The sequence below is a fragment of the Dunckerocampus dactyliophorus genome, chromosome 4, assembly GCF_027744805.1.
Source record: "Dunckerocampus dactyliophorus isolate RoL2022-P2 chromosome 4, RoL_Ddac_1.1, whole genome shotgun sequence".
In the NCBI taxonomy this organism is placed as follows: Eukaryota; Metazoa; Chordata; class Actinopteri; order Syngnathiformes; family Syngnathidae; genus Dunckerocampus; species Dunckerocampus dactyliophorus.
This window is the reverse complement of record NC_072822.1, coordinates 1,963,543-1,989,876: the sequence shown is the minus strand read 5'-3', so window position 1 is coordinate 1,989,876 and position 26,334 is coordinate 1,963,543. Positions and strand designations below refer to the sequence as shown.

The window sequence follows — 26,334 nt, the reverse complement described above, 5'->3', positions numbered from 1 at the left end:
TGTGGGTCACGATTCACAGTGTTTTGGCACGTATGAACATCAAGAAAAGGGGGGAGAAGTAGCTCGGCGTTGGTGGGAGGTGGCCATCTTTAACCCTTACAGGACACTGGATGGAATACAAAAACACTTTTCCAAACGCTAAAGGCGTACGCATCCCCGTTGTGTCGCTAAAGGTCAAACTTGATGGAGGACCGCTTTCTGTTCAAACAAAACAAAAAAAGCAGGCTTCACTACACTTCTTAAAATGACACCTGGAGCTCTGCCAACTATTAGTCAGCTACAGCTCTGACATTTCAATGCCGCGCTAGCAAACAAACAACATGCTAACCTAAAGACGTGCTCGTCATCATTATGTCACTAAAGGTCAAACCCGGTCGGTTCGTTAGCCACCTTTTGACACGGATGGCTTTGCAGAAGAAAAACACGCACACAACGCAGGCTTCGCTACACATCTTAAAATGACGCCTGTCAATCAGATACAGACGCGGCAGAGGCAAGTTTTTCTGTGACGAGGCTAACCTAGCATGATGTTAAAATGTGAGTGTAATGTTAGCACATGTTAGCACATGCCGGTGTTGCTAACGTTAAAAAGCCCGCCAAAATCTTCCACGCTGAGGACGGACGATCCAGGGGCTGGAAACGTGAAAGGAGGTGGAGGCGTCATCCAACTTCACATGCAAGAACGTGTGCAGCCTGTGAAGCATCAACACCGTGACAACGTACAGTACGCCAGTGTACGTGTACGTGTGCGTGTACGTGTGTGTGTGTATGTGTGTGTGTGCGTGCGTGTACGTATGTGTGTGTGTGTGTGTGTGTGTGTGCGTGCGTGTACGTATGTGTGTGTGTGTGTGTGTGCGTGCCAGACGTGAACTTTCAGGAGGAGGATGGGAACGACGCAGCGTCCGCCCACTAGGCTTGGAGGTCAGCTGCATTCCTGCCTTGTTTGCTCTTATCTTTTTTTTCCTTCTCTCCTCCACACATGTGCAGCGTGTGATACAACCATGGGACACACACACACACACACACACACACACACACACACACACACAACAAGAACAAGGAGAAGAAGACGAAGTAGAAAAAGAACAAGAAGAAGAGCAAAAACCAAAAGAACACAAAGGAAAAGAGCAGGAAGAAGAAGAATGGGAACAGCATCTAGAAAAGCAACAAGAAGAAGAAGAAGAAGAACAAAAGAGCAGAAACTCAACTTGGCGGAGGGAATAAAATAAAGAAAAGCAAAACAAGGAAGAGCAAAAAGGAAACAGGAGAGAAAAAAGAACAAGAAGAACAAGAAAAACACAAAGAACAAGAACAAAAAGACCAAGAAGAATGTCATGTAAAGTAATGTCATGTAATGTAATGTCATGTAAAGTAATGTCATGTAAAGTAATGTCATGTAAAGTAATGTCATGTAAAGTAATGTAATGTAATGTAATGTCATGTAAAGTAATGTCATGTAAAGTAATGTAATGTAATGTAATGTCATGTAAAGTAATGTCATGTAAAGTAATGTCATGTAAAGTAATGTCATGTAAAGTAATGTAATGTAATGTAATGTCATGTAAAGTAATGTCATGTAAAGTAATGTCATGTAAAGTAATGTCATGTAAAGTAATGTAATGTCATGTAATGTCATGTAAAGTAATGTCATGTAAAGTAATGTCATGTAAAGTAATGTCATGTAAAGTAATGTAATGTCATGTAATGTCATGTAAAGTAATGTCAGGTAAAGTAATGTAATGTCATGTAAAGTAATGTAAAGTAATGTAATGTCATGTAATGTCATGTAAAGTAATGTCATGTAAAGTAATATCATGTAATGTCATGTAAAGTAATGTCATGTAATGTAATGTCATGTAAAGTAATGTCATGTAATGTAATGTCATGTAAAGTAATGTCATGTAAAGTAATGTCATGTAAAGTAATGTAATGTCATGTAAAGTAATGTAAAGTAATGTAATGCCATGTAATGTCATGTAAAGTAATGTCATGTAAAGTAATGTAATGTAATGTAATGTCATGTAAAGTAATGTCATGTAAAGTAATGTCATGTAAAGTAATGTCATGTAATGTAATGTCATGTAAAGTAATGTCATGTAAAGTAATGTAATGTCATGTAATGTCATGTAAAGTAATGTCATGTAAAGTAATGTAATGTCATGTAAAGTAATGTAAAGTAATGTAATGTCATGTAATGTCATGTAAAGTAATGTCATGTAAAGTAATGTAATGTAATGTAATGTCATGTAAAGTAATGTCATGTAAAGTAATGTCATGTAAAGTAATGTCATGTAATGTAATGTCATGTAAAGTAATGTCATGTAAAGTAATGTAATGTCATGTAATGTCATGTAAAGTAATGTCAGGTAAAGTAATGTAATGTCATGTAAAGTAATGTAAAGTAATGTAATGTCATGTAATGTCATGTAAAGTAATGTCATGTAAAGTAATGTCATGTAATGTCATGTAAAGTAATGTCATGTAATGTAATGTCATGTAAAGTAATGTCATGTAAAGTAATGTCATGTAAAGTAATGTAATGTCATGTAAAGTAATGTAAAGTAATGTAATGTCATGTAATGTCATGTAAAGTAATGTCATGTAAAGTAATGTAATGTAATGTAATGTCATGTAAAGTAATGTCATGTAAAGTAATGTCATGTAATGTAATGTCATGTAAAGTAATGTCATGTAAAGTAATGTCATGTAATGTAATGTCATGTAAAGTAATGTCATGTAATGTAATGTCATGTAAAGTAATGTCATGTAAAGTAATGTCATGTAATGTAATGTCATGTAAAGTAATGTCATGTAAAGTAATGTAATGTCATGTAAAGTAATGTAAAGTAATGTAATGTCATGTAATGTCATGTAAAGTAATGTCATGTAAAGTAATGTAATGTAATGTAATGTCATGTAAAGTAATGTCATGTAAAGTAATGTAATGTCATGTAATGTCATGTAAAGTAATGTCATGTAAAGTAATGTCATGTAAAGTAATGTAATGTAATGTAATGTCATGTAAAGTAATGTCATGTAAAGTAATGTAATGTAATGTAATGTCATGTAAAGTAATGTAATGTCATGTAATGTCATGTAAAGTAATGTCATGTAAAGTAATGTAATGTAATGTAATGTCATGTAAAGTAATGTCATGTAATGTAATGTCATGTAAAGTAATGTCATGTAAAGTAATGTCATGTAAAGTAATGTAATGTAATGTAATGTAATGTCATGTAAAGTAATTACATGTAATGTAATGTCATGTAAAGTAATGTCATGTAAAGTAATGTCATGTAAAGTAATGTCATGTCATGTAAAGTAATGTAAAGTAATGTAATGTCATGTAATGTCATGTAAAGTAATGTCATGTAAAGTAATGTAATGTAATGTAATGTCATGTAAAGTAATGTCATGTAAAGTAATGTCATGTAAAGTAATGTCATGTAAAGTAATGTAATGTAAAGTAATGTCATGTAAAGTAATGTCATGTCATGTAAAGTAATGTAAAGTAATGTAATGTCATGTAATGTCATGTAAAGTAATGTCATGTAATGTAATGTCATGTAAAGTAATGTCATGTAAAGTAATGTCATGTAAAGTAATGTCATGTAAAGTAATGTAAAGTAATGTAATGTCATGTAATGTCATGTAAAGTAATGTCATGTAAAGTAATGTCATGTAATGTAATGTCATGTAAAGTAATGTCATGTAAAGTAATGTCATGTAAAGTAATGTAATGTAATGTAATGTCATGTAAAGTAATGTCATGTAAAGTAATGTAATGTAATGTAATGTCATGTAAAGTAATGTCATGTAAAGTAATGTAATGTAATGTAATGTCATGTAAAGTAATGTCATGTAATGTAATGTCATGTAAAGTAATGTCATGTAAAGTAATGTCATGTAAAGTAATGTAATGTCATGTAAAGTAATGTAAAGTAATGTAATGTCATGTAATGTCATGTAAAGTAATGTCATGTAAAGTAATGTAATGTCATGTAAAGTAATGTAAAGTAATGTCATGTAAAGTAATGTAAAGTAATGTCATGTAAAGTAATGTAATGTAATGTAATGTCATGTAAAGTAATGTAATGTAATGTCATGTCATGTAAAGTAATGTAATGTAAAGTAATGTAATGTAATGTAATGTCATGTAAAGTAATGTCATGTAATGTAATGTCATGTAAAGTAATGTCATGTAAAGTAATGTAAAGTAATGTAAAGTAATGTAAAGTAATGTAATGTCATGTAATGTCATGTAAAGTAATGTCATGTAAAGTAATGTCATGTAAAGTAATGTCATGTAAAGTAATGTAATGTAAAGTAATGTCATGTAAAGTAATGTCATGTAAAGTAATGTAATGTCATGTAAAGTAATGTAAAGTAATGTAATGTCATGTAATGTCATGTAAAGTAATGTCATGTAATGTAATGTCATGTAAAGTAATGTCATGTAAAGTAATGTCATGTAAAGTAATGTAATGTCATGTAAAGTAATGTAAAGTAATGTAATGTCATGTAATGTCATGTAAAGTAATGTCATGTAAAGTAATGTCATGTAAAGTAATGTAATGTAATGTAATGTCATGTAAAGTAATGTCATGTAAAGTAATGTAATGTAATGTAATGTCATGTAAAGTAATGTCATGTAAAGTAATGTAATGTAATGTAATGTCATGTAAAGTAATGTCATGTAATGTAATGTCATGTAAAGTAATGTCATGTAAAGTAATGTCATGTAAAGTAATGTAATGTCATGTAAAGTAATGTAAAGTAATGTAATGTCATGTAATGTCATGTAAAGTAATGTCATGTAAAGTAATGTCATGTAAAGTAATGTAATGTCATGTAAAGTAATGTAAAGTAATGTCATGTAAAGTAATGTAAAGTAATGTCATGTAAAGTAATGTAATGTAATGTAATGTCATGTAAAGTAATGTAATGTAATGTCATGTCATGTAAAGTAATGTAATGTAAAGTAATGTAATGTAATGTAATGTCATGTAAAGTAATGTCATGTAATGTAATGTCATGTAAAGTAATGTCATGTAAAGTAATGTAAAGTAATGTAAAGTAATGTAAAGTAATGTAATGTCATGTAATGTCATGTAAAGTAATGTCATGTAAAGTAATGTAATATAATGTAATGTCATGTAAAGTAATGTCATGTAAAGTAATGTAATGTCATGTAATGTCATGTAAAGTAATGTCATGTAAAGTAATGTCATGTAAAGTAATGTAATGTCATGTAATGTCATGTAAAGTAATGTCATGTAAAGTAATGTAATGTAATGTAATGTCATGTAAAGTAATGTCATGTAAAGTAATGTAATGTAATGTAATGTCATGTAAAGTAATGTCATGTAATGTAATGTCATGTAAAGTAATGTCATGTAAAGTAATGTCATGTAAAGTAATGTAATGTCATGTAAAGTAATGTAAAGTAATGTAATGTCATGTAATGTCATGTAAAGTAATGTCATGTAAAGTAATGTAATGTCATGTAATGTCATGTAAAGTAATGTCATGTAAAGTAATGTAATGTCATGTAATGTCATGTAAAGTAATGTCATGTAAAGTAATGTCATGTAAAGTAATGTAATGTAATGTAATGTCATGTAAAGTAATGTAATGTAATGTAATGTCATGTAAAGTAATGTCATGTAAAGTAATGTCATGTAAAGTAATGTAATGTCATGTAAAGTAATGTAAAGTAATGTCATGTCATGTAATGTCATGTAAAGTAATGTCATGTAAAGTAATGTAATGTAATGTAATGTCACGTAAAGTAATGTCATGTAAAGTAATGTAATGTAATGTAATGTCATGTAAAGTAATGTCATGTAAAGTAATGTAATGTCATGTAATGTCATGTAAAGTAATGTCATATAAAGTAATGTAATGTCATGTAAAGTAATGTAATGTAATGTAATGTCATGTAAAGTATGAAAATAGCAGCTGTCCTGCAAGCATCAAATGTCATTACAACCTAACATTGACGGCCTTCTTACATGACTCCACATTATTAGGTACAACATTACCACATATTACCATACATTACCATACATTACCACATATTACCATATATTAACATACATTACCATACATTACCACATATTACCATATATTACCATACATTACCATACATTACCACATATTACCATACATTACCACATATTACCATACATTACCACATATTACCATACATTGCCACATATTACCATATATTACCATACATTACCACACATTACCCACATATTGCCATACATTACCATACATTACCACATATTACCATATATTAACATACATTACCATACATTACCACATATTACCATATATTATCATACATTACCACATATTACCATACATTACCACACATTACCCACATATTACCATATATTACCATACATTGCCCACATATTACCATACATTACCACATATTACCATACATTACCATATATTACCATACATTACCACATATTACCATACATTACCATACATTACCCACATATTACCATATATTACCATGCATTACCCACATATTACCATACATTACCACATATTACCATACATTACCATATATTACCATACATTACCACATATTACCATACATTACCATACATTACCCACATATTACCATACTTTACCATATATTACCACATATTACCATACATTACCGTATATTACCACACATTACCCACATATTACCATACATTACCCATATAATACCATACATTACCACACATTACCCACATATTACCATACATTACCCACATATTACCATACATTGCCATAAATTACCATACATTACCCACATATTACCATACATTACCCATATAATACCATACATTACCCACATATTACCATACATTACCACACATTACCCACATATTACCATACATTACCCATATAATACCATACATTACCCACATATTACCACACATTACCCACATATTACCATACATTACCCATATAATACCACACATTACCCACATATTACCATACATTACCCACATATTACCATACATTACCACACATTTTACCCACATATTACCATACATTACCCATATAATACCATACATTACCCACATATTACCACACATTACCATACATTACCATATATTACCCACATAATACCACACATTACCATACATTACCACACATTACCCACATATTACCATACATTACCCATATAATACCATACATTACCCATATATTACCACACATTACCCATATAATACCATACATTACCCATATATTACCACACATTACCCACATATTACCATACATTACCCACATATTACCATACATTACCACACATTACCCACATATTACCATACATTACCCATATAATACCACACATTACCCACATATTACCATACATTACCCATATAATACCATACATTACCCACATATTACCATACATTACCACACATTACCCACATATTGCCATACATTACCATACATTACCACATATTACCATATATTAACATACATTACCATACATTACCACATATTACCATATATTATCATACATTACCACATATTACCATACATTACCACACATTACCCACATATTACCATATATTACCATACATTGCCCACATATTACCATACATTACCACATATTACCATACATTACCATATATTACCATACATTACCACATATTACCATACATTACCATACATTACCCACATATTACCATATATTACCATGCATTACCCACATATTACCATACATTACCACATATTACCATACATTACCATATATTACCATACATTACCACATATTACCATACATTACCATACATTACCCACATATTACCATACTTTACCATATATTACCACATATTACCATACATTACCGTATATTACCACACATTACCCACATATTACCATACATTACCCATATAATACCATACATTACCACACATTACCCACATATTACCATACATTACCCACATATTACCATACATTGCCATAAATTACCATACATTACCCACATATTACCATACATTACCCATATAATACCATACATTACCCACATATTACCATACATTACCACACATTACCCACATATTACCATACATTACCCATATAATACCATACATTACCCACATATTACCACACATTACCCACATATTACCATACATTACCCATATAATACCACACATTACCCACATATTACCATACATTACCCACATATTACCATACATTACCACACATTTTACCCACATATTACCATACATTACCCATATAATACCATACATTACCCACATATTACCACACATTACCATACATTACCATATATTACCCACATAATACCACACATTACCATACATTACCACACATTACCCACATATTACCATACATTACCCATATAATACCATACATTACCCATATATTACCACACATTACCCATATAATACCATACATTACCCATATATTACCACACATTACCCACATATTACCATACATTACCCACATATTACCATACATTACCACACATTACCCACATATTACCATACATTACCCATATAATACCACACATTACCCACATATTACCATACATTACCCATATAATACCATACATTACCCACATATTACCATACATTACCACACATTACCCACATATTACCATACATTACCCATATAATACCATACATTACCCACATATTACCACACATTACCCACATATTACCATACATTACCCATATAATACCACACATTACCCACATATTACCATACATTACCCACATATTACCATACATTACCACATATTACCCACATATTACCATACATTACCCATATAATACCATACATTACCCACATATTACCACACATTACCATACATTACCATATATTACCCACATAATACCACACATTACCATACATTACCACACATTACCCACATATTACCATACATTACACATATAATACCATACATTACCCATATATTACCACACATTACCCATATAATACCATACATTACCCATATATTACCACACATTACCCACATATTACCATACATTACCCACATATTACCATACATTACCACATATTACCCACATATTACCATACATTACCCATATAATACCACACATTACCCACATAATACCATACATTACCCATATAATACCATACATTACCCACATATTACCATACATTACCACACATTAACCACATATTACCACACATTACCCACATATTACCATACATTACCCACATATTACCATACATTACCACACATTACCCACATATTACCACACATTACCCACATATTACCATACATTACCCACATATTACCATACATTACCACACATTACCCACATATTATCACACATTACCCACATATTACCATACATTACCACATATTACCATACATTACCACATATTACCACACATTACCCACATATTACCATACATTACCCACATATTACCATACATTACCACATATTACCATACATTACCACATATTACCATACATTACCCACATATTACCATATATTACCATACATTACCACATATTACCATACATTACCACATATTACCATACATTACCATACATTACCACATATTACCATATATTACCATACATTACCACACATTACCCACATATTACCCACATATTACCATACATTACCACATATTACCACACATTACCCACATATTACCATACATTACCCATATAATACCACACATTACCCACATAATACCATACATTACCCATATAATACCATACATTTACCCACATATTACCATACATTACCCACATATTACCAATCATTACCATAAATTACCACACAATACCCACATATTACCATACATTACCCACATATTACCATACATTACCACACATTACCCACATATTACCATACATTACCCATATAATACCACACATTACCCACATATTACCACACATTACCATACATTACCATATATTACCCACATAATACCACACATTACCATACATTACCACACATTACCATACATTACCCATATAATACCATACATTACCCATATATTACCACACATTACCCATATAATACCATACATTACCCATATATTACCACACATTACCCAAATATTACCATACATTACCCATATAATACCATACATTTACCCACATATTACCATACATTACCATACATTACCCATATATTGCCAATCATTACCATAAATTACCATACATTACCCACACATTACCATACATTACCACACATTACCCACAAAATACCACACATTACCAAAGATGATAGTGAAGAATAGTGAAGCTCATAATGAAATGATCGTAATGACAGCCATTTCTGACCCCCCCCCCCATGTAGCTCCATAAGGTAACCAAAATGGTTGTGTTGGTTATTTCTGCTTGACACGTGTGCATTGTTAATTGGTGTTAATTCATGTTTGGTCGTTAAAGTCCACTTGCATCGAGGCCAAGAGGAGCAGGTACTCACCACATCCAGCAGATGGAGCTGCAGTGAGAAAAAGCTTACTGCGCGCAGCAGCTGGCACACACTTGTTGATGCTTATGACTGCCACCTACAGGCCTGGAGTGGAACAGCACGGCCCAGTCAGACAACGCTGGTGTTTGTGTAAAGGCTGAATGACACACAGCACACACACCTCTCGTATTGTGGAGCTTACGTACAGAAGGCAGCCATGTTTCAGCTCCACGAGTGGCTGAAGGTTGGCCCCACCAGCCATCCTCACGCTGAAGGACGTGGGCATCATAAAAGGGCCACACATGTGCAAACCGTGCAAACACTGCAGCTTCCACGCGGCACAAGGCTGCAGTGTTTCTGCACGAAGGCCACTTTTTCGCCGCCCTGCATCGCCACAATCGCTGTGTTCACCACGCCGACTGCACGCGCTCCAAATATGGACGCAAGTACTGGGACACCAAAATAAGGCTTTCACTGATCAGCACCCAAGTCATGACTTGGGTACGTCAGTGTCAGTGAAATAAGTGTACGGTCCCGTATAGGACAGTGCATGATACGCTGCTTGCTGCTAAAGTATGCCGACACACAGACGTCCAGACCCTAGCTTAACGTGACCTGCGTTGCCATGTTTGCATCACGTGATCATCCTTTCAACACAACACGGCGGGGTAAGCGAGCATCTGTAGTCATTTTTTTAGGTCGCTTCAACAACACCTTTGTGGTTCCAGGTGGGAGTCATTGAGGGTCCCGGAAAGACCCAAAAATGGCAGAAAACGCCACTTTTCCGAGGGGCTCGGATCTGTCACGAAATTTCTTTTTTCTCAGGCCGCTTCAACTACATTTTTCCAGTCTGGGAGGTGGAGGAACCCTCCCAAACTCTCCCGGCAGGACCCAAAATGGCAGAAAAAGCCACCGCAGGACCCAGAACATCACCTTTGCCAAGTGTCCATTTTGTGCCGTTTTATCAGGTCCGGCCTGTCACAAAATCTAGGACGCTTCAACTAAACTTTTCTGGTCCGGGAAATGTGGGAAACCAGCCGCACCCTCATTGGAATCCCGGCAAGACCAAAACGGCAGAAGACGGCACTTTTCCGAGAGGTCACTTTTCGGTATCTCAGACCTGCTGCAAACATTTTTGTCAGGTTACTTCACCTCCACGTTTCTGGTCCCGTACGTGCGGGAAACACACACTCCATACAACTTATACTTTTCTGGTCTGTAAGATGTTGGAGGTTCTCCCCACAGAAAATGCCACTTTTCGAGAGGTCGATTTTCATCGTATTTTTCAGATTGGTCGGACCTGCCGCAAAATCTCATTTTTTCACGCTACTTTTCCGAGGGGTCGATTTTCGGTATTGTTTTCAGGTCAAGAAATGTCGCCAAAGGTAATTTGTTTAGGTCGCTTCAGCAAGGCTTTTCTGGTCCGGGAGGTGAGGGACAACCTCCCACATCCTCATCGGGGGTCCCAGAAGGCCCCTTCTGCCGCCCCACTGCTACTGTGGTAGACACAGGAAGTATCTGCTTCATAAGCTGCCTGGCCGCAGTAAAGGCTCGCAGACTGCAGGCTGCCGGCTATAATTAAGGCACAGTAAAACACACACCTCGCCGCAGATCTCAGCGCAACAGCCCTCCGGCAACAGCTCGTCCTCGACGCCCTCGGCCGCACGTTTGATCTACGCACGCCGACGCTGGGCACTGACGCAACGACATGCGTTGTCAATAAAAGAATGTAGGATATCAACTTTGGACAATACTTATGGACAGTTGCTTAGGTGCCCAAAGAAAGGCGTTTTGCTTGATGGCGGCCATGTTTTTCAAGCAATCTTGCTCAAACTTCACACACACATGCTCGTCCGTCCCATAAAGGGGTGTACCCAATTTTGCGGTATTAGGGCTAAACACTCAAAAGTTACAGCGGGTGTTTTGTGGAGCTGTGCGAGTCGTAATGTGACCTTTGCCCAAGGCCAAAGGTCACATAATTCCCCACTTTTCATAGCTGTCTCAGGCAATGCCTGTTACGACGGAGTATTAAAATAATCCGAGATTTTGAGAATAAAGTCGTACATTTATGAGAATAAAGTCATAAATGTACCAAAAAAAAAGAAGTCATAGATTCACAAGAAAAAAGTCATAAATTAATAATAATTCATAAAGTTGCAAATGTACGAGAAAAAAGGTTGCAAATTTATGAGAAAAAAAGTCTGAAATTTACATGATTAAGGTTGTAAATTTACGAGAAAAAACGTTGTAGATTCATTCAAAAAAAGTCGTAAATTAATAATTAATAAGGCTGCAAATTTACAAGAAAAAATTTCGTACATTTACGAGGAAAAAGTCAGACATTTACAAGAATAAAGTCGGAAATTTATGAGAAAAAAGTCGTACATTTATGAGAAAAAAAAGTCCTAGATTCACAAGAAAAAAGTCGTAAATTAATAATAATTAATAAAGTTGACAATCTACAAGACAAAAGGTCGTACATTTACGTGAAAAAAGTCAGAAATGTACAAGAATAAAGTCGTAAATTGATGACAAAAAAGTCACACATTTACGAGAAAAAAAGTAGTAAATTTAGGAGAATAAAGTCGTAAATTGATGAGAAAAAAGTGGTAAATTTACAAGAAAAAAGTCGTACATTTACGAGAATAAAATCGTAGAGTTACGACATAAAGGTCACATAATTCCCCAGTTTTCAAAGCTGTCTCAGGCAATGCTTGTTAGGACGGAGTATTAAAGTAATCGCAGATAATAATAAAGTCTCAGCCTGATACTGCGTGGTACTTGAACACATCATTTATGAAATGATTCCATCAATAAAGTCATTACGTTGAGATGTTTTGTTTTTAACTGAAGTACTGAATGTTTTTAAAATCTCTTCTATTGGCTTGATGTCCTTCATGTAGGAATTAAATAGTGGCACAAAATCAAGTTCTTTTTTTAAGTTTGATCTTTGCAAAGGGCAGTTTTCCCACGCGTGGCTTCCTATTAAAGTGTGCAGGTGTACCTAATGAAGTGTCCTGTGCACTTTTTTCACAAATGGGCTCGCTAGTTATGTCAGAACAGCCTTTCACCTTCCAAAATAAAAACCCCTGATGACCTTTAACAGCCAAATGACATCCTGCTGCAACACTGCTTAACAAGCGAGACTCTCACATCCTGCGTGCCCCCTCCCCCCCACCACACTAAATCCTCCCCCGGAGGAGGGAGCCATTGATGAACTGCTTCCTCCAGTCTCGGTCAAAGGAAAGTGCAGACGACGCCGTAGCGTCTTTCTGTTTTTAGATTACATTCACGATGGCGCTAAAAACACACTGAGGTTGTGAAGTTTAGACAAAAAATGGAAACCAGACCAAAAAATGACCAAAACAACAAATGATTACCATGTAGATAGGTGTCCTTTCATGTTAAATACTGTAAGAGTGTGCATGATATGCTGCTTGCTGCTAAGCCATGCTGAACACAAGAAGGACAACAGACCCGAAGTGGACTAAAATAATGAACCTGGCAACACATTCTCTGATGTCCGAAATAAGAGTAAGAGTGTGCATTTAAGACCGTGCATGATATGCTGCTTGCTGCTAAGCCTTGCCAAACACAGCAAGAAGACAACAAAATGGACATCAGACCCAAAATTGATGAAAACAACAAATGTGGCATCGCACGATCGACATGTAGACAGGTGACCTTTTATGTCAGCGAAATGAGAGTCTGCACGTAAGGCCATGTCCGCACGAATACTTACATTTTACAAACATACAGTAGGTTTTGGCTTTTAAAAACGAGCGCTTTTGAGAAACTCCGGCCAGAGTGGATATTTTCAAAAACTGCGGGCGGGTAAAAATGATCTTTTTGGAAGAAATGTGTGTTTCTAAACCTTATTTAGCGACAGACGTTACTGACTTCCAGGTGTTGCTTTCACTTTGTGCAGTCGTGCAGCAGTACGTGCGCCTTATGACACGGACGGGCCATTTAAAAACCATTCATGATGTTGCACATGCCACTGCACATGCCACTGCCATCGCTACACTGATGAGCAGTTGCGTTCTAATGGGCAACCGAGGCAGCCGTGCTGGCTTTTTCAGGCTTCTGATTGGCCAAAATGCGCATGACAGGCGGTGAATGTGTTTTTAATGTGGACAGACATTTTTTTAAAACACAACTCGCGTGGATAGACCTTTTCTTAAAAGCCATCCGTATTGGTGTGGGCATAGCCCAAGACAGTGCATGATATACTGCTTGCTGCTCCGCCTCACTGAACACAGCAAGAAGACCAAAGCCTGAGGTTTGTTCTGACCACTGTATGAGATTACTGTAGTACTTTGTATTTCAGTATTCCAGTACAGATTCTCACTATCAAAGTATTAAAAGACAAAGCTCTCTGCGGAGGAGCACTAATGAGTCGGTTTGATGGGGAATTGCTTTCATTTATATTGGCAGCTTAGCATTCAATGGAACGTTGAGAATAGCGTCGTGTCGCAAACCACAAACGTGAACGTGTCATCGCAATCGTTTGATTAGAACGGGCAAAGGGACAATTACGCTTTCTCCTCCACGAGGATGAACCACCACCACCATCACGTCGCTACTGGGGAGAAACTAGGAGGGCCAAAGGCTCCTTAAAGGACAGTTTACAATTTCCACTCTGCTCTCCATCGGACTGACGCCTCTGTCCTTCCTGCTGGGTTCCTCTCGTCCCAAAGGGCAAAATCTGACCTTGATGCTGGAAAGGTTTTAGTAAACCCTACTGGCAGCATGCCGTTTTGTGTGTCTGCAGCTTTCATGCCATCGAGTGTGTGTGTGTCCAAGAAGCACACTGCAACCCCGCAGCATTAAGGGTACACCAACACCAGCAACACTAGCATAGCTATGTGAGCGACAGCGCTAACATGACATCGTTCTAGCTTAGCCTATAGTCGCTGAAGAACAACAACATGATCAACGGTACAGCTCCCACATCTGTAGTTGGGTCATTTTAAGACGTGTAGCAAAGCCTGCTTTTTTACAAAGCTGGCCACCATTAGGCGGTGGTGTGGTGGACTTAGATCTAGTAGGTATTTATGAGGTATTCATAAGTAAAGCAGTATAGTATGCCAGGTACCTCGATTACAAAAAATAGTCTATTTTTTTCTGCCTCGAGGAACCGCTTGCCCAGGCGCAGGACGAAGAAGGAAGCGTAGGTTTGAAGGCGCGGGAGAATGCGACAAGGCCACGAAAGACGAGGAAAACAACAGAAAATGTGGCTGAACGGCAAGTTGAACACTGTGACGTGCAGCCGCCGTAACGCGGCACCAACATACCACAACAGCACATCTTATACGTTGCATCATCTCCTCCCGAATGGAGCGCACGATCCGAGACAGGGCTAGCTTTCTGTTCATTATGACGACTGTCAAATGCTACGACGGTAACGTGACTTCATACAGGCTTTATTTCAGCAACAGGGAGAGAGAGTGACAGAGCGCAGAGATGTGCCTGCTCACACAACAGTAATTACTGCAGCTCAAAATCTGCCTTTGCTCCCTCAAAATGACGGCACAAATATAACTCCATCGATGTGCACCTCCAAAAAACGTTAGGACGGACTGTTGTAACGCAGCCCCTCAATCACCGGCGCACACCCCCACGGCCACGAGACAAAAAGAGTTATGGTACTGCCGACGCCGCTAGACCGACCCCGACGAAGAGCTACAGAGGTAGGGGTGCCCAAAGTGCGGCCCAGGGGCCATTGGCAAACCACGGCGAAAGAAGAGAACATTTTAAAAATGGCAAAAATGGTAAAATAGAGCAAAAGGCACAATGAGAAAAAGCTGAAATGTTGACGCCAACAACCAATAATAACACAACGCTTTGTGTTTAAAGGCAAAGCTTGAAATATCGATCACTTTTTCATTTACTTTTAAAACCTTTTGACAAAATAAAGAGATAAATACATGTATAACATGTATATATACACCATATATTTGAAGTATACGGTATATATATTGTTTTTCTAGGCGTATATATCCGGGAGGGGGGTTAGATCTTTCACAGGTTCATGGCCGAGACCAGCGATCTTGGGCTCAAAAAGGTTGGCGACCCCCGCTGTAATGGAACAAGGAAGTGTGTGTCACTCACTTAGTTGAGAGTCAAGTGTTCCAACAGAAGGTGTCTTCATTTGACTTTGAACACTGCAAAACAATATTAGTCTTATTTCTAGTCAGCCTGTCGAAGTTTAGGATTTATCAGCATCGTTTAAAATGTCATTTAGTCTTAGCGACGTCTTAGGAAGGCAGTATTACTTCTCTCCTTTTCCAGTAAATAGTTACAGCCTAAAATATTCAACCAATGGCTCGTTCATTATTTAGTCTAATGTTTTATTTTCTTTTGTGCATTTTAGTGATGGAAATTTCAGCTCTTTTTAGAGAGACGGGCTTTTGGCTCGGCTCCCTTGAAAGCGGCTCGCAAGTGGCTCCTCAGATTTATTTTTTGTTGTTGTCTTAAATTAATTTACTGCCAAATTATGTGTATTGTGTAAAATGAACTACTAATGTTAAAAATGCATGACATGAATTGTTTATTATTTAAATGGATTTATTTAAAGCTCAATGAGCAGCTCTAAAAATATCATAAAATAATTGTATATTAGAAATAAAATACAAAAACAAAGGCCCACCTCAGTAGACAAGTTAAGTCAAAATAGGTCGAATCTCTTCATGCAAATTTCTCACAAACGAATCGGCTCTAAGAGCACCACAGCGTGTGTTTAAGCCCGCCCCTCCCCCTGCTCAATGTGAAGACAGAGACGCCGCCACAATGACCAATGACATTTAACCGAAAATAAGACGAGGAAAAAAACTAATTGGCTCCCAAAGACGCGAGCCGGCTCCTGTCGTTCATTTCAAAGAGCCGGCTCATAAAGCCGATTCGTTCGCGAGCGACACATCACTAGTGTTTTTATAATTGCTCTTTAAACAAGCAAAGATATGTTTTTTATGATGACTCGATTCATCGAAAACATGTTCAGTAGAATACTGGATGACTGAAATATTCATTAGCTGCAGGCCTCATGCCAGGATTGCAGCGTATGTGCTTCGGGACTCGTGGGACCAAACGGGGTGAAGTGTGGGCATAAATGCAAATCTCCTATTCTAAATTGAGGTAATCATTTCACTTTAAAAATAACAATTACAAAAAAATAACAGTTGAATTTCATCAAATTTGTCCTAAAACCTGTTTAAGATGTGTAGCGAAGCCTGTTCTTTCTCCTTTTTTTCACGAAGCTGCCCTCCATGGTGTGTCATGAAAAGCCACAATTAATGGATGTTTCTCACGTTTGGTGCTCATAAACAGGCTCTGGGGACACGCATCACGGTCACACATCATTCAAAAGTCAATAATAAGACACTGTAGCTCTAAAAAGCACGGTTCATTTTTATATTACAAAGCAAAGCTCCTTCTAGGTCTGCTTTAAAAGCACACGTGGGAGGAGCGGCGGCGTGTTTGTTCATGATGTGTCAGCGTTTGATGCTTGAGTCACGTTTCACACATAAAAAAAAAAAACAACCAACAAAACAAAAACGAAAACCCAACAATACCCACTCGGGCTTCTGGTTGGTTTCGGTTTTCCTGGGAAGAATGGGAAGAATCTCCTCCCACGCCAGCGCCGCCGCACGCTCGCTCTCTCCCACGCCGGTTAGCATGGCTCTATATGTTGCCTTGTGAAAGGAATAACGTGCGTAATGTATGTGAAGGGCACGGGGGGAGTAAGTAACGGGCCACAACTGACAGGAGCGCTAAAAGAGGGATATTCCATGACATAAACACACGAAACCTTTGAAAAGACACGCTGCACTTCCCAAGCGGTGCATTTGTGTTTCACAGGGATTCAGAAGACGCCTTTCCGCTTTGATGTTTTCATATCGTACACATCAACTAGTTGACTCCGACGCCGCCACTCTTTGCTTTGTGTCTTTCTTTGTAAACCGAGAAACGGAGACGTCAGGTTGACCGAAGACGTGGTGTTCAATGTCTACAAATGTCAACGTTGAACGAAAATGCGTCTGGTTGCACGAATGAGAGGCGAAACGCATCAAAGCTGGCGTTGTTCAACTCAGGCAGCAGGTTGTCGTGGCCGAGCGGTTAAGGCGATGGACTAGAAATCCATTGGGGTCTCCCCGCGCAGGTTCGAGTCCTGCCGACAACGGACTTTTCCCTCAGTTTGGACGTGTGTGACAGTCCCACCATCTCAGGGACGACAGCATTGTTAAAGAAAATGAAAAACCCAAAGCAGACTTGCTGTCTCGCAATAGTTTGGATCTTCCACCAACTCCTCAGACTGCAGCTGTCCTATCTAGTCAGACTAGTGTTTGTCCCACCGCACCATTTGAAGCTTTCTGTAAGCTTCAGTGCTGACAAAAATGAATATCCCAGGGCCAAACACGTAGGGAAGTTTGACTGAAGCTTGATTCGTCTTCAATCTGAACAGAAACACGCGTGACAGATTCACCGTTTCGTCAGGCCTAAATTGTCTTCAGTGTTTGAGCAAACACGCAGGTCACGGACAAACACGTAGGTTGGATTGAAGAACGAATGGTCTCGGACTAAATGAGCTTCTGTCAACATAATACATACATACATACATGGTCTTTCATGTCTACAAATACTTACGCTGCGAGTCGTTGTTTTGACATAAAAACACGTTACCTTCACGGAACACCATCGTTTGCCTTCAATGTCTAGAAATGTACACAAATCAGTTTCAATGAAGGCAAAATCACCTTCAGTATTCGGTATTGAAGCTGATCTAGCACCTATACCGACAAGAAGAAAACGTAATTGTGTTAACTGAAGACTAAATCATCCTCAATGTTTACGAAAAAATGAATGTTAGGTTCATCCAGTGGTTCTCAATTACTTTCTGTCATGCCCCCCCCAGGGGACAGAAGTGATTTGATTTGGAATACTATTAAGAAACTGATCATATCTATTTATTTATGCACACCATGCAGACTGAACTCAAAACCGGAACCAGGAAAATGGCACAAAATGAAGCATACAAGCGTATTCAAGAGTCAAACTGCATGTTGAGTACGACACATTTGTGTCAAAAGTACTCCCTGGTACGCCCGCCCCAATATCTGAGAAGCACCCGGTTAACCGCAGATGCTTCGGTGCTTACGAAAATGCGTAGATCACATGTAGGGAAGTTTTACGGAAGTTTCAATCGTCTTCAATCTCGACAAAAACCAGGGTGACAGTTTCACTGAACTCTTTCCGAAAAACGTTTTTGTCCAGTTGATTGACGACTAAATTGTCTTCGGTGTTCACCGAAACAGCGTGTCAGGGACCGACATGAAGGTCGGATTGAAGAATAAATGGTAAAGTAGGTTCATTCAATGCAACAAATTGTCCTCAATGTCTACAGATCCGTCTGTCGTTGCCAATGAAATGTCTTCTTTAAAAACGAATACAAGCAAACGCTGCTGAAGCACAAATTCCATTGGCCTCTGATGGAACGTCCGTGCATTAGCACCACCATCGTGACTGGGAAGCGACACGCAGAGAGCGAATGCGGTTTACTGGGAACATAAATCTGCACAGTGGTCCGTCCACTCGGTTGCTTGCATTCACACGTTAGCCAAACGACGCAAAGCACTTGTTATCACGGCCGGGAAGCAAGACGACACATCCTCAAGCGCCAGAGAATTCCAGCACAAAAGCGACAAAGCCTCCCCCCATTCCTGAACTGCAAAGATAAGTTATCGTTGAGCTCCCGCCCGTGCGCAGCGTTGCTTCTCTCCCAAACTCTGCACTCGTGGGACGGAGCGAGTCTTTGAAATGTGGATTTGGGTGCAGGTCATTCCCCAAATACCACTCGAGTGTTTTATGAGGGGCGATGGGAGGTCCGGTCGGCCCACGCACAAAAGACGACTCATGTTTTATGTTGGGAAGGGGTCGGCTCCCGGGGGTCGGGGGCGCCTCTTGGTTGGTCTTAGCAATGGACGGCCACTGAAGCGTGACAAAGTTTGGTACAAAAAGCTCTTCCATCCGTCAGTGTGAAGAAAATCTCCGAGAACAATGTGCTGTAAAAATGCTGACGTAAAAGAAAAGCTCTGCAATGTCAGAAGTTCCGGGCGCCGTGATAAGGTCACGTTTGTAAAGAAAGGTTTGGATGGGGTGAAGGCGGGCAGAGGACTTACCAGTCCGTCGCAGTTGTTAATGGCGACCGAGGCGCCGGGGACGTCCGTGATGTCGCCGACGAAGGTGCAGTCCGTATTCAACAGCTCCCGATGTAGTATCCGCTCCATCCCCTCGCTCGCTTCAGACCGGTTGGCGGGCGCCTCGTAGCGACTGCCGTTGCGAAAAGCTCGCCCGTCGTGCCACTCCACCGTGGCGCCCGGCGCCACCAGGCGGCTGTTGGGGCGCAGGCGCAGGTGGAACTCCTTCCCGAAGGCGGTGATGTTGAAGAACAGCTGCTGGTCCGACGGGGTGGGCGTGGGCGCCTCCCTCCTGACGCGCTGCTTGTGCGCGGCCGACAGCAGGTGCGACAGGAAGCGTCCGCGGGAGTCGGTGCTGAAGGGGGTGACCAGGCCGTATTCCTTCAGCCTGCGTGTCAGCTGATCTGCAACACAATCACCAAAACGCGGCCATTTATGGGAAGGAATTGCCCGAACTCAAGACGACCTCTCATCACAGGAGGAAGAGCTACAACTTGCTTGGGGAGAAGTCGTTTGATGACACATCGTATGAAATCCATCAATAAAACACTCATAAAATGTCATAAAAATAGCAACTAAACCATTACGCTGCTTAGTTGTCACTGTCGCTTTCATATGAGCACATCCTTTAACATGACTGTCCTGACTGTGTGTGTGGGAGGAGGCGGACGGCTGCGTGCACAGAGGACGGATGAGTTTGCTGATGTTGTTTTGCCGTGGCTGCGGCCGACAGGAGCCTGTTATGACAATAAAATACCGCTGGTCGCGACAGGCCGCCGTGACTACGTAGTTCCCTCTTGGCGGAACAAAATGAAGTTTTTAATTTAAGAAAAAGTGCACTTTTCATCCACAATCATTTTGTGAGACATGAACACACGTCTTTCTCTTTTCTGTGTGTTCTAAACACATAAAAACAGCTAAAAAGAGGCAGCTAATGAACACACGTAATGGGACTCGCCTATTCCACTGTTGTTAAAACACCCCCAAAAACCTCCAACAAGCTTTTCTGGTTTCCTATCCATGCTGTGTGCATGTATAACAGGCACATTCATGGTCATTTCATACAAGCATTAGCGGGACGTCCTTCCTGGGCCCACTGATTTCACATAGCAACATAGAAAGGAACGCTACACCGAGCATTAACTTTTCCAAACTCAGAAAGAGAAACACAGCAGCGGTGGCTGCAGCTCCGACATGTAGCGTTACCTTTCGCTAGTGGGCTGAGGCGTTGTGAGCAAGTGTGCGGTGAAGCTAGCCGCTACCCAGCTAGTAGCTAGCCGGTTTGGTGTGGCGAGGTGTCACTACGCCAGTAAAGTAGTTCTTGGGTGTAACTATGTTATTAACAATAATAATAATAATAACAATGTCGCTAATTTGAAGGTCAGATTACGTAAGTGGAGCGTTGTTGGCGGATTTTGGAGGATTTTTCAGAAGGCTTTATCGATGCGTCCCATTACGTTTGCCACTTTTGAACTATTTTTATATCTTTAGAACGCTTAGAAAAGAGAAAGACGTGAGTTCATGTCTCACATAAGGATTGTGGAAGATGGGCAAAATTCCCCAAAATGTGCAGTTTTCCTTTAACTTACGGGAGGGGGCACTGTACGTCACCACAAAACACCGAAACCGAAACCACACACACTCGCGTCTTTGTAGTTGGTTTTCCGTCAGGTGTCAACACAGTCGGGGCGGGTTGGATGGGTTTAGCGGCCATCTACATGATGAACTACATGACACTTTATGGCCACCATAGTTTTTCCAAAAACGTCCGAGTGGCAGAGAATGCATTCGAAGACGGTCCGTGCTGAAATCACTTCCATTCATCACTCGTCGGCTGCGGCGTCATATCAAGTCGCTCCAAAGCGCTAATCCACAGCAACATTTATGTTCCGTTCTCCGGCTGCTCATACATCAAAGAAACCAGCTGAAGCCCGCAGGAGTTCGCGCTTTGGCGATTCCCAACTTTGCTACGTTTTCTTTATTAGCCTTCTTCCTGTTCAGATGATCCCAGGAGGAGAAGGAGATCTTACGTCATGACAGGAAGGGGAAGCGACCTGAAGGCGTAAACGTGAAGGTGGATGAGTCTTGCTTTGATGTGGACGAGCTAATCCGCTGCACTGTTGAGTCCCGGCATTGAACGTTCAAAGGGTTTTCACGCTGAACGGCATCGCTAAACAAGAACCAGCAGATGAATCCCTTGTTCATCGCGGTTAATTGGTTCCCCACCTGAATTTTTTGTAGTTTTAAAGTTATTGTTGACCCCTGATGTGTCCCACAGGGCTCAGTACTTGCTCCCCTTTTTCTGTTCAATTTGTGTCTGCTTTTAGTGATGCTACGTTGCTTTCGGTCACTTTGGATGTTTATGTGGTGTGAACTTCAAAGCTCTTTTGCAGACAACAACAAAAATCTCAAATTGAGGCCTTTTTGTGTCCGACTGCAAAAAGAACATTCCCTAAAAGGCCGAAAACAAAGGTGCTGCAACTCCTTCATTCACTCGTTCATTCATTCTTGGATCATTTGCAGTCAGCTGAGTTCCAGGAAGTTGTGCGGGCTTTCAAAGAGTCATTTCCTAGCACGGCCTCGCTTTGCAAATGTGGCAGGCGTTCCAACAATCTGGCGCAAAGGAAATGTAAGGTGGATTTGGAGACCTTGTAATCAGGCGGAAGGTTTGGACACACAAACAGGTGTTATTGGTGAAACCCCGATGACATGGCAGGAAAAGAAATGTAAACAGTGTTTTTAAAAGACAGATTACACGCCAAGCCCCCCCCCCATGCATTGTGCTAATCCAGTGGGGAATGACGGGCGCCTCACGACTGAACAATTAATTGCATGCGGCAAACAACAAAGTGTGCCGCTGACACATCTGGTTTGAAACATCAAAGGCTTTTTATGGGGGAATAACTGCCGCTTGCATCACGTCCGTCACACTCTTTCATCACGCTCGCTTGTTTGCAGTTTCCACGTTGGCGTCGTTGCGTCCCAAATGGTTTGACATACAGATGCGGCTTTCGCTCGTCTGTCGCTTGAAAAGAAGACAAACATTTTGGACGAGAAAAATCCTGCGGCTTGGACGCTCATCAACGACGCTTAGTGTAGAAAAGGGTTTCAAAATGTACTCGTGTGACGCGCTTCTTGACGTCGGCGGCCATGTTTTCTGTTTATGTTCGATGGGAGCGCTTTAAGGTCGGACGCCACAACTTCCAAGTGAGACAGACGTGAAACAGGAAGTGAACAAAGAGCTTCACGACCACAAACACGCTTACAGGTATGTGTCGTGCTTTTTGACGACGGCCGCCATGTTTTTTGTTTATGTTCAACTGGAACGCTTCAAGGTGGGACACGTTAAGTTCCAAGTGAGACAGATGGGAAACAGGAAGTGAACAAAGAGCGCCGCAAACGCAAACGTTATTGATGCTTGCGGACATGACGTTCAATTCGAACTCTTTAAGGTTGGACTTTATTAGTTCCGAGAGGGACAGATGCAAAACAGGAAGTGAGCAAAGAGCTTTACGGGCCGTAAACATACTTACGTGACGTGCTTATTGATGTCGGCGGCCATGTTTTTTGTTTATGTTTGATTGGAAGACTTTACGGTCGGACATCTTAACCTTCAAGCGGGGAAGTTGTGAAACAGGAAGTGAACAAAGAGCTCCACGGGTCATACACATATTTGTGTGACACGCTTATTGATGTCGGCAGCCATGTTTTCTGTTTATGTTTGGTTGGAACGCTTGAGGGTCGGACAGTATTAGTTCCGAGAGGGACAGATGCGAAACAGGAAGTGAGCAAAGAGCTTCACAGGCCAAAGACGTATTTGTGTGACGTGCTTCTTGATGTCGGTGGCCATGTTTTTTGTTTGTGTTTGATGGGAACGCTTTTAAGGTCGGACGTCACAACTTCCAAGTGGCACAGATGTGAAACAGGAAGTGAACAAAGAGCTTGACGGGCCGCACGCGTACGTGTTTACTGATGTCGGCAGCCAAGTGTTTCATTCATGTTTGATTGGAACGCTTTAAGGTCAGACGTGACCGGTTTCGAGAGGGTCCGATACAAAACAGGAAGTGAACAAAGAGCATATTTGTGTGATGTGTGTTTAATGTCGGCGGCCATGTTCTTTGTTCATGTTTGACTGAAAGGCTTTAAGGTCGGACATCATAACTTGTGAGTGTGAGATGTAAAATACGAAGCGAGCAAAGAGCTTCACGGGCCGCAGACGTGCTTGTTGACGTCGGCTCGCCATGTTTTTTGTTTCAGGTCAGACATCAAAAGTCCCAAATGGGACATTTCCAAATTCCTGGAAGTCTTTACTCCCAATATCAGGAATTGTAATGAGCCAACATGACACAGCGCTGCAGACAGGAAGTGAACAAAGAGCTTCGGCAAAGGGCCCACTAAAGGTCAAGTGGAGCCGACGACACGCGGGACATGCTCCCATGGCGGTGGGGAGCGCCGTGGGAGATAGCGGCGGGTGTTAAAAAGTATCCGACGTGGGCTCCTTTCTTAACCTCACAATGGAGAACAGATGTGCGGGGATGGAGACGTGGGATCTGCTCTTCCTGTCTTAGCCCAGCTCACTGGTGTAGTACAAGTGTGTGTGTGGGGGGGGGAGGCGGACTGTTACTACAGAGGTCCACACATGCATCCCCCCTCCCCACCCTCCACTTTGATGCTGTTGCCCTCCTCCCTCCTCTCTCACCATCGTGCATTAGAAAGAAGACTCACCTTCTCGATCATCTTCACCAGCCTGCGGGAAAAGAGCACAGCGTCGTTCAGATGCAAAATAACAACAAAAATGTCATTATTTGCAGCCTTATGTAACAGCATGGAGCCCGCGTGTGTGCGCGTGTGTGCGCGTGTGTGTGTGTGTGTCAACATGAAAACAGTGCATGCATTTACGGAGTCCAACGTGCACGCCTGCACGAGCGCTCCAAACTTTTTTTCCGTCTCTGCTTCACGTTTTTGTGTTTTTTTTTAAGAAAAAGTTAGAAAAAAACTTACCTTGACAGCTGAAGTCACAATAAATCCAACAAGCAGCAACGCCGCTGACAGCGCGGCCATCGTCACGCGTGTCAAACAAATGATTTCAAAGTTAAAAAGTTGATCCCCACCGGGGAAACAAGTAACTTTGCCTCCGTCTTCAAGAAAGGACGTCTAACGTGTCATTTAGGAGGCAACAACGACCAAAAACGCGGAGTGAGGCGAGTTGCGACACTTTGTCCGTCACTTTGCGGGCTGGAGGGACTTTCTAGAAAGTTTCCTTCGGTCCACTCATCTCCGCTGCTGGCTGCACAGCTGAGACCTGCTGCCTGGCGCCCCCGCCTGATAAACCCATTGGTCCGGCCCTGTGTGACGTCACAAGACCACCACCCGCCCTTGAAGCCCCCCCCAAGCACACACGCGCACACACCTGTAGCCCAGGTCAAGTTACTCTTTATGAGCGCTGTCATTGTCTATTATTGTTATCGTTTATCGTTATTTGACTGTATCGACCTCCAAATTGTCTCTGTTTACCCCCCCCCCCATAAGAGATAATGGGAAAAGATAGATCATCTGTTCCAGGGTCCATCATAAAAGCTTTATGAAGGGTAGGGGCAATGTTTTCATCACACTTGAACATCCTTAGCTGGGAAAAGAAGCTAAGTACTGAATTACACGCCAGCATCGAACAAAAACAAGTAAAACTGCTC

General features: G+C 40.2%; 1 protein-coding gene and 1 non-coding gene across 6 annotated transcripts in view; one reads left to right on the top strand and one right to left on the bottom strand.

Annotated features, from left to right (window-relative positions):
- The window catches only part of adamts3 (ADAM metallopeptidase with thrombospondin type 1 motif, 3), a 129,722-nt gene extending 103,814 nt beyond the window's left edge, over nucleotides 1-25,908 (bottom strand). For 4 of the 5 annotated variants that reach the window (XM_054773826.1, XM_054773824.1, XM_054773825.1 and 1 more), the window contains exons 1-3: nucleotides 25,646-25,908; nucleotides 25,370-25,391; nucleotides 20,627-21,048 (exon numbers count right to left, since the gene is read on the bottom strand). In XM_054773826.1, the coding sequence (XP_054629801.1) occupies nucleotides 20,627-21,048; nucleotides 25,370-25,391; nucleotides 25,646-25,705 (504 nt within the window). In that variant the 5' untranslated portion in view covers nucleotides 25,706-25,908. The remainder of the gene's footprint in view (nucleotides 1-20,626; nucleotides 21,049-25,369; nucleotides 25,392-25,645) is intronic. The other variant, XM_054773827.1, reaches the window with a different exon arrangement.
- trnas-aga (transfer RNA serine (anticodon AGA)) lies at nucleotides 18,549-18,630 on the top strand. The gene has a single exon. It is a non-coding gene; the product is annotated as a tRNA-Ser (tRNA).
- Nucleotides 25,909-26,334: the final 426 nt, after the last annotated feature.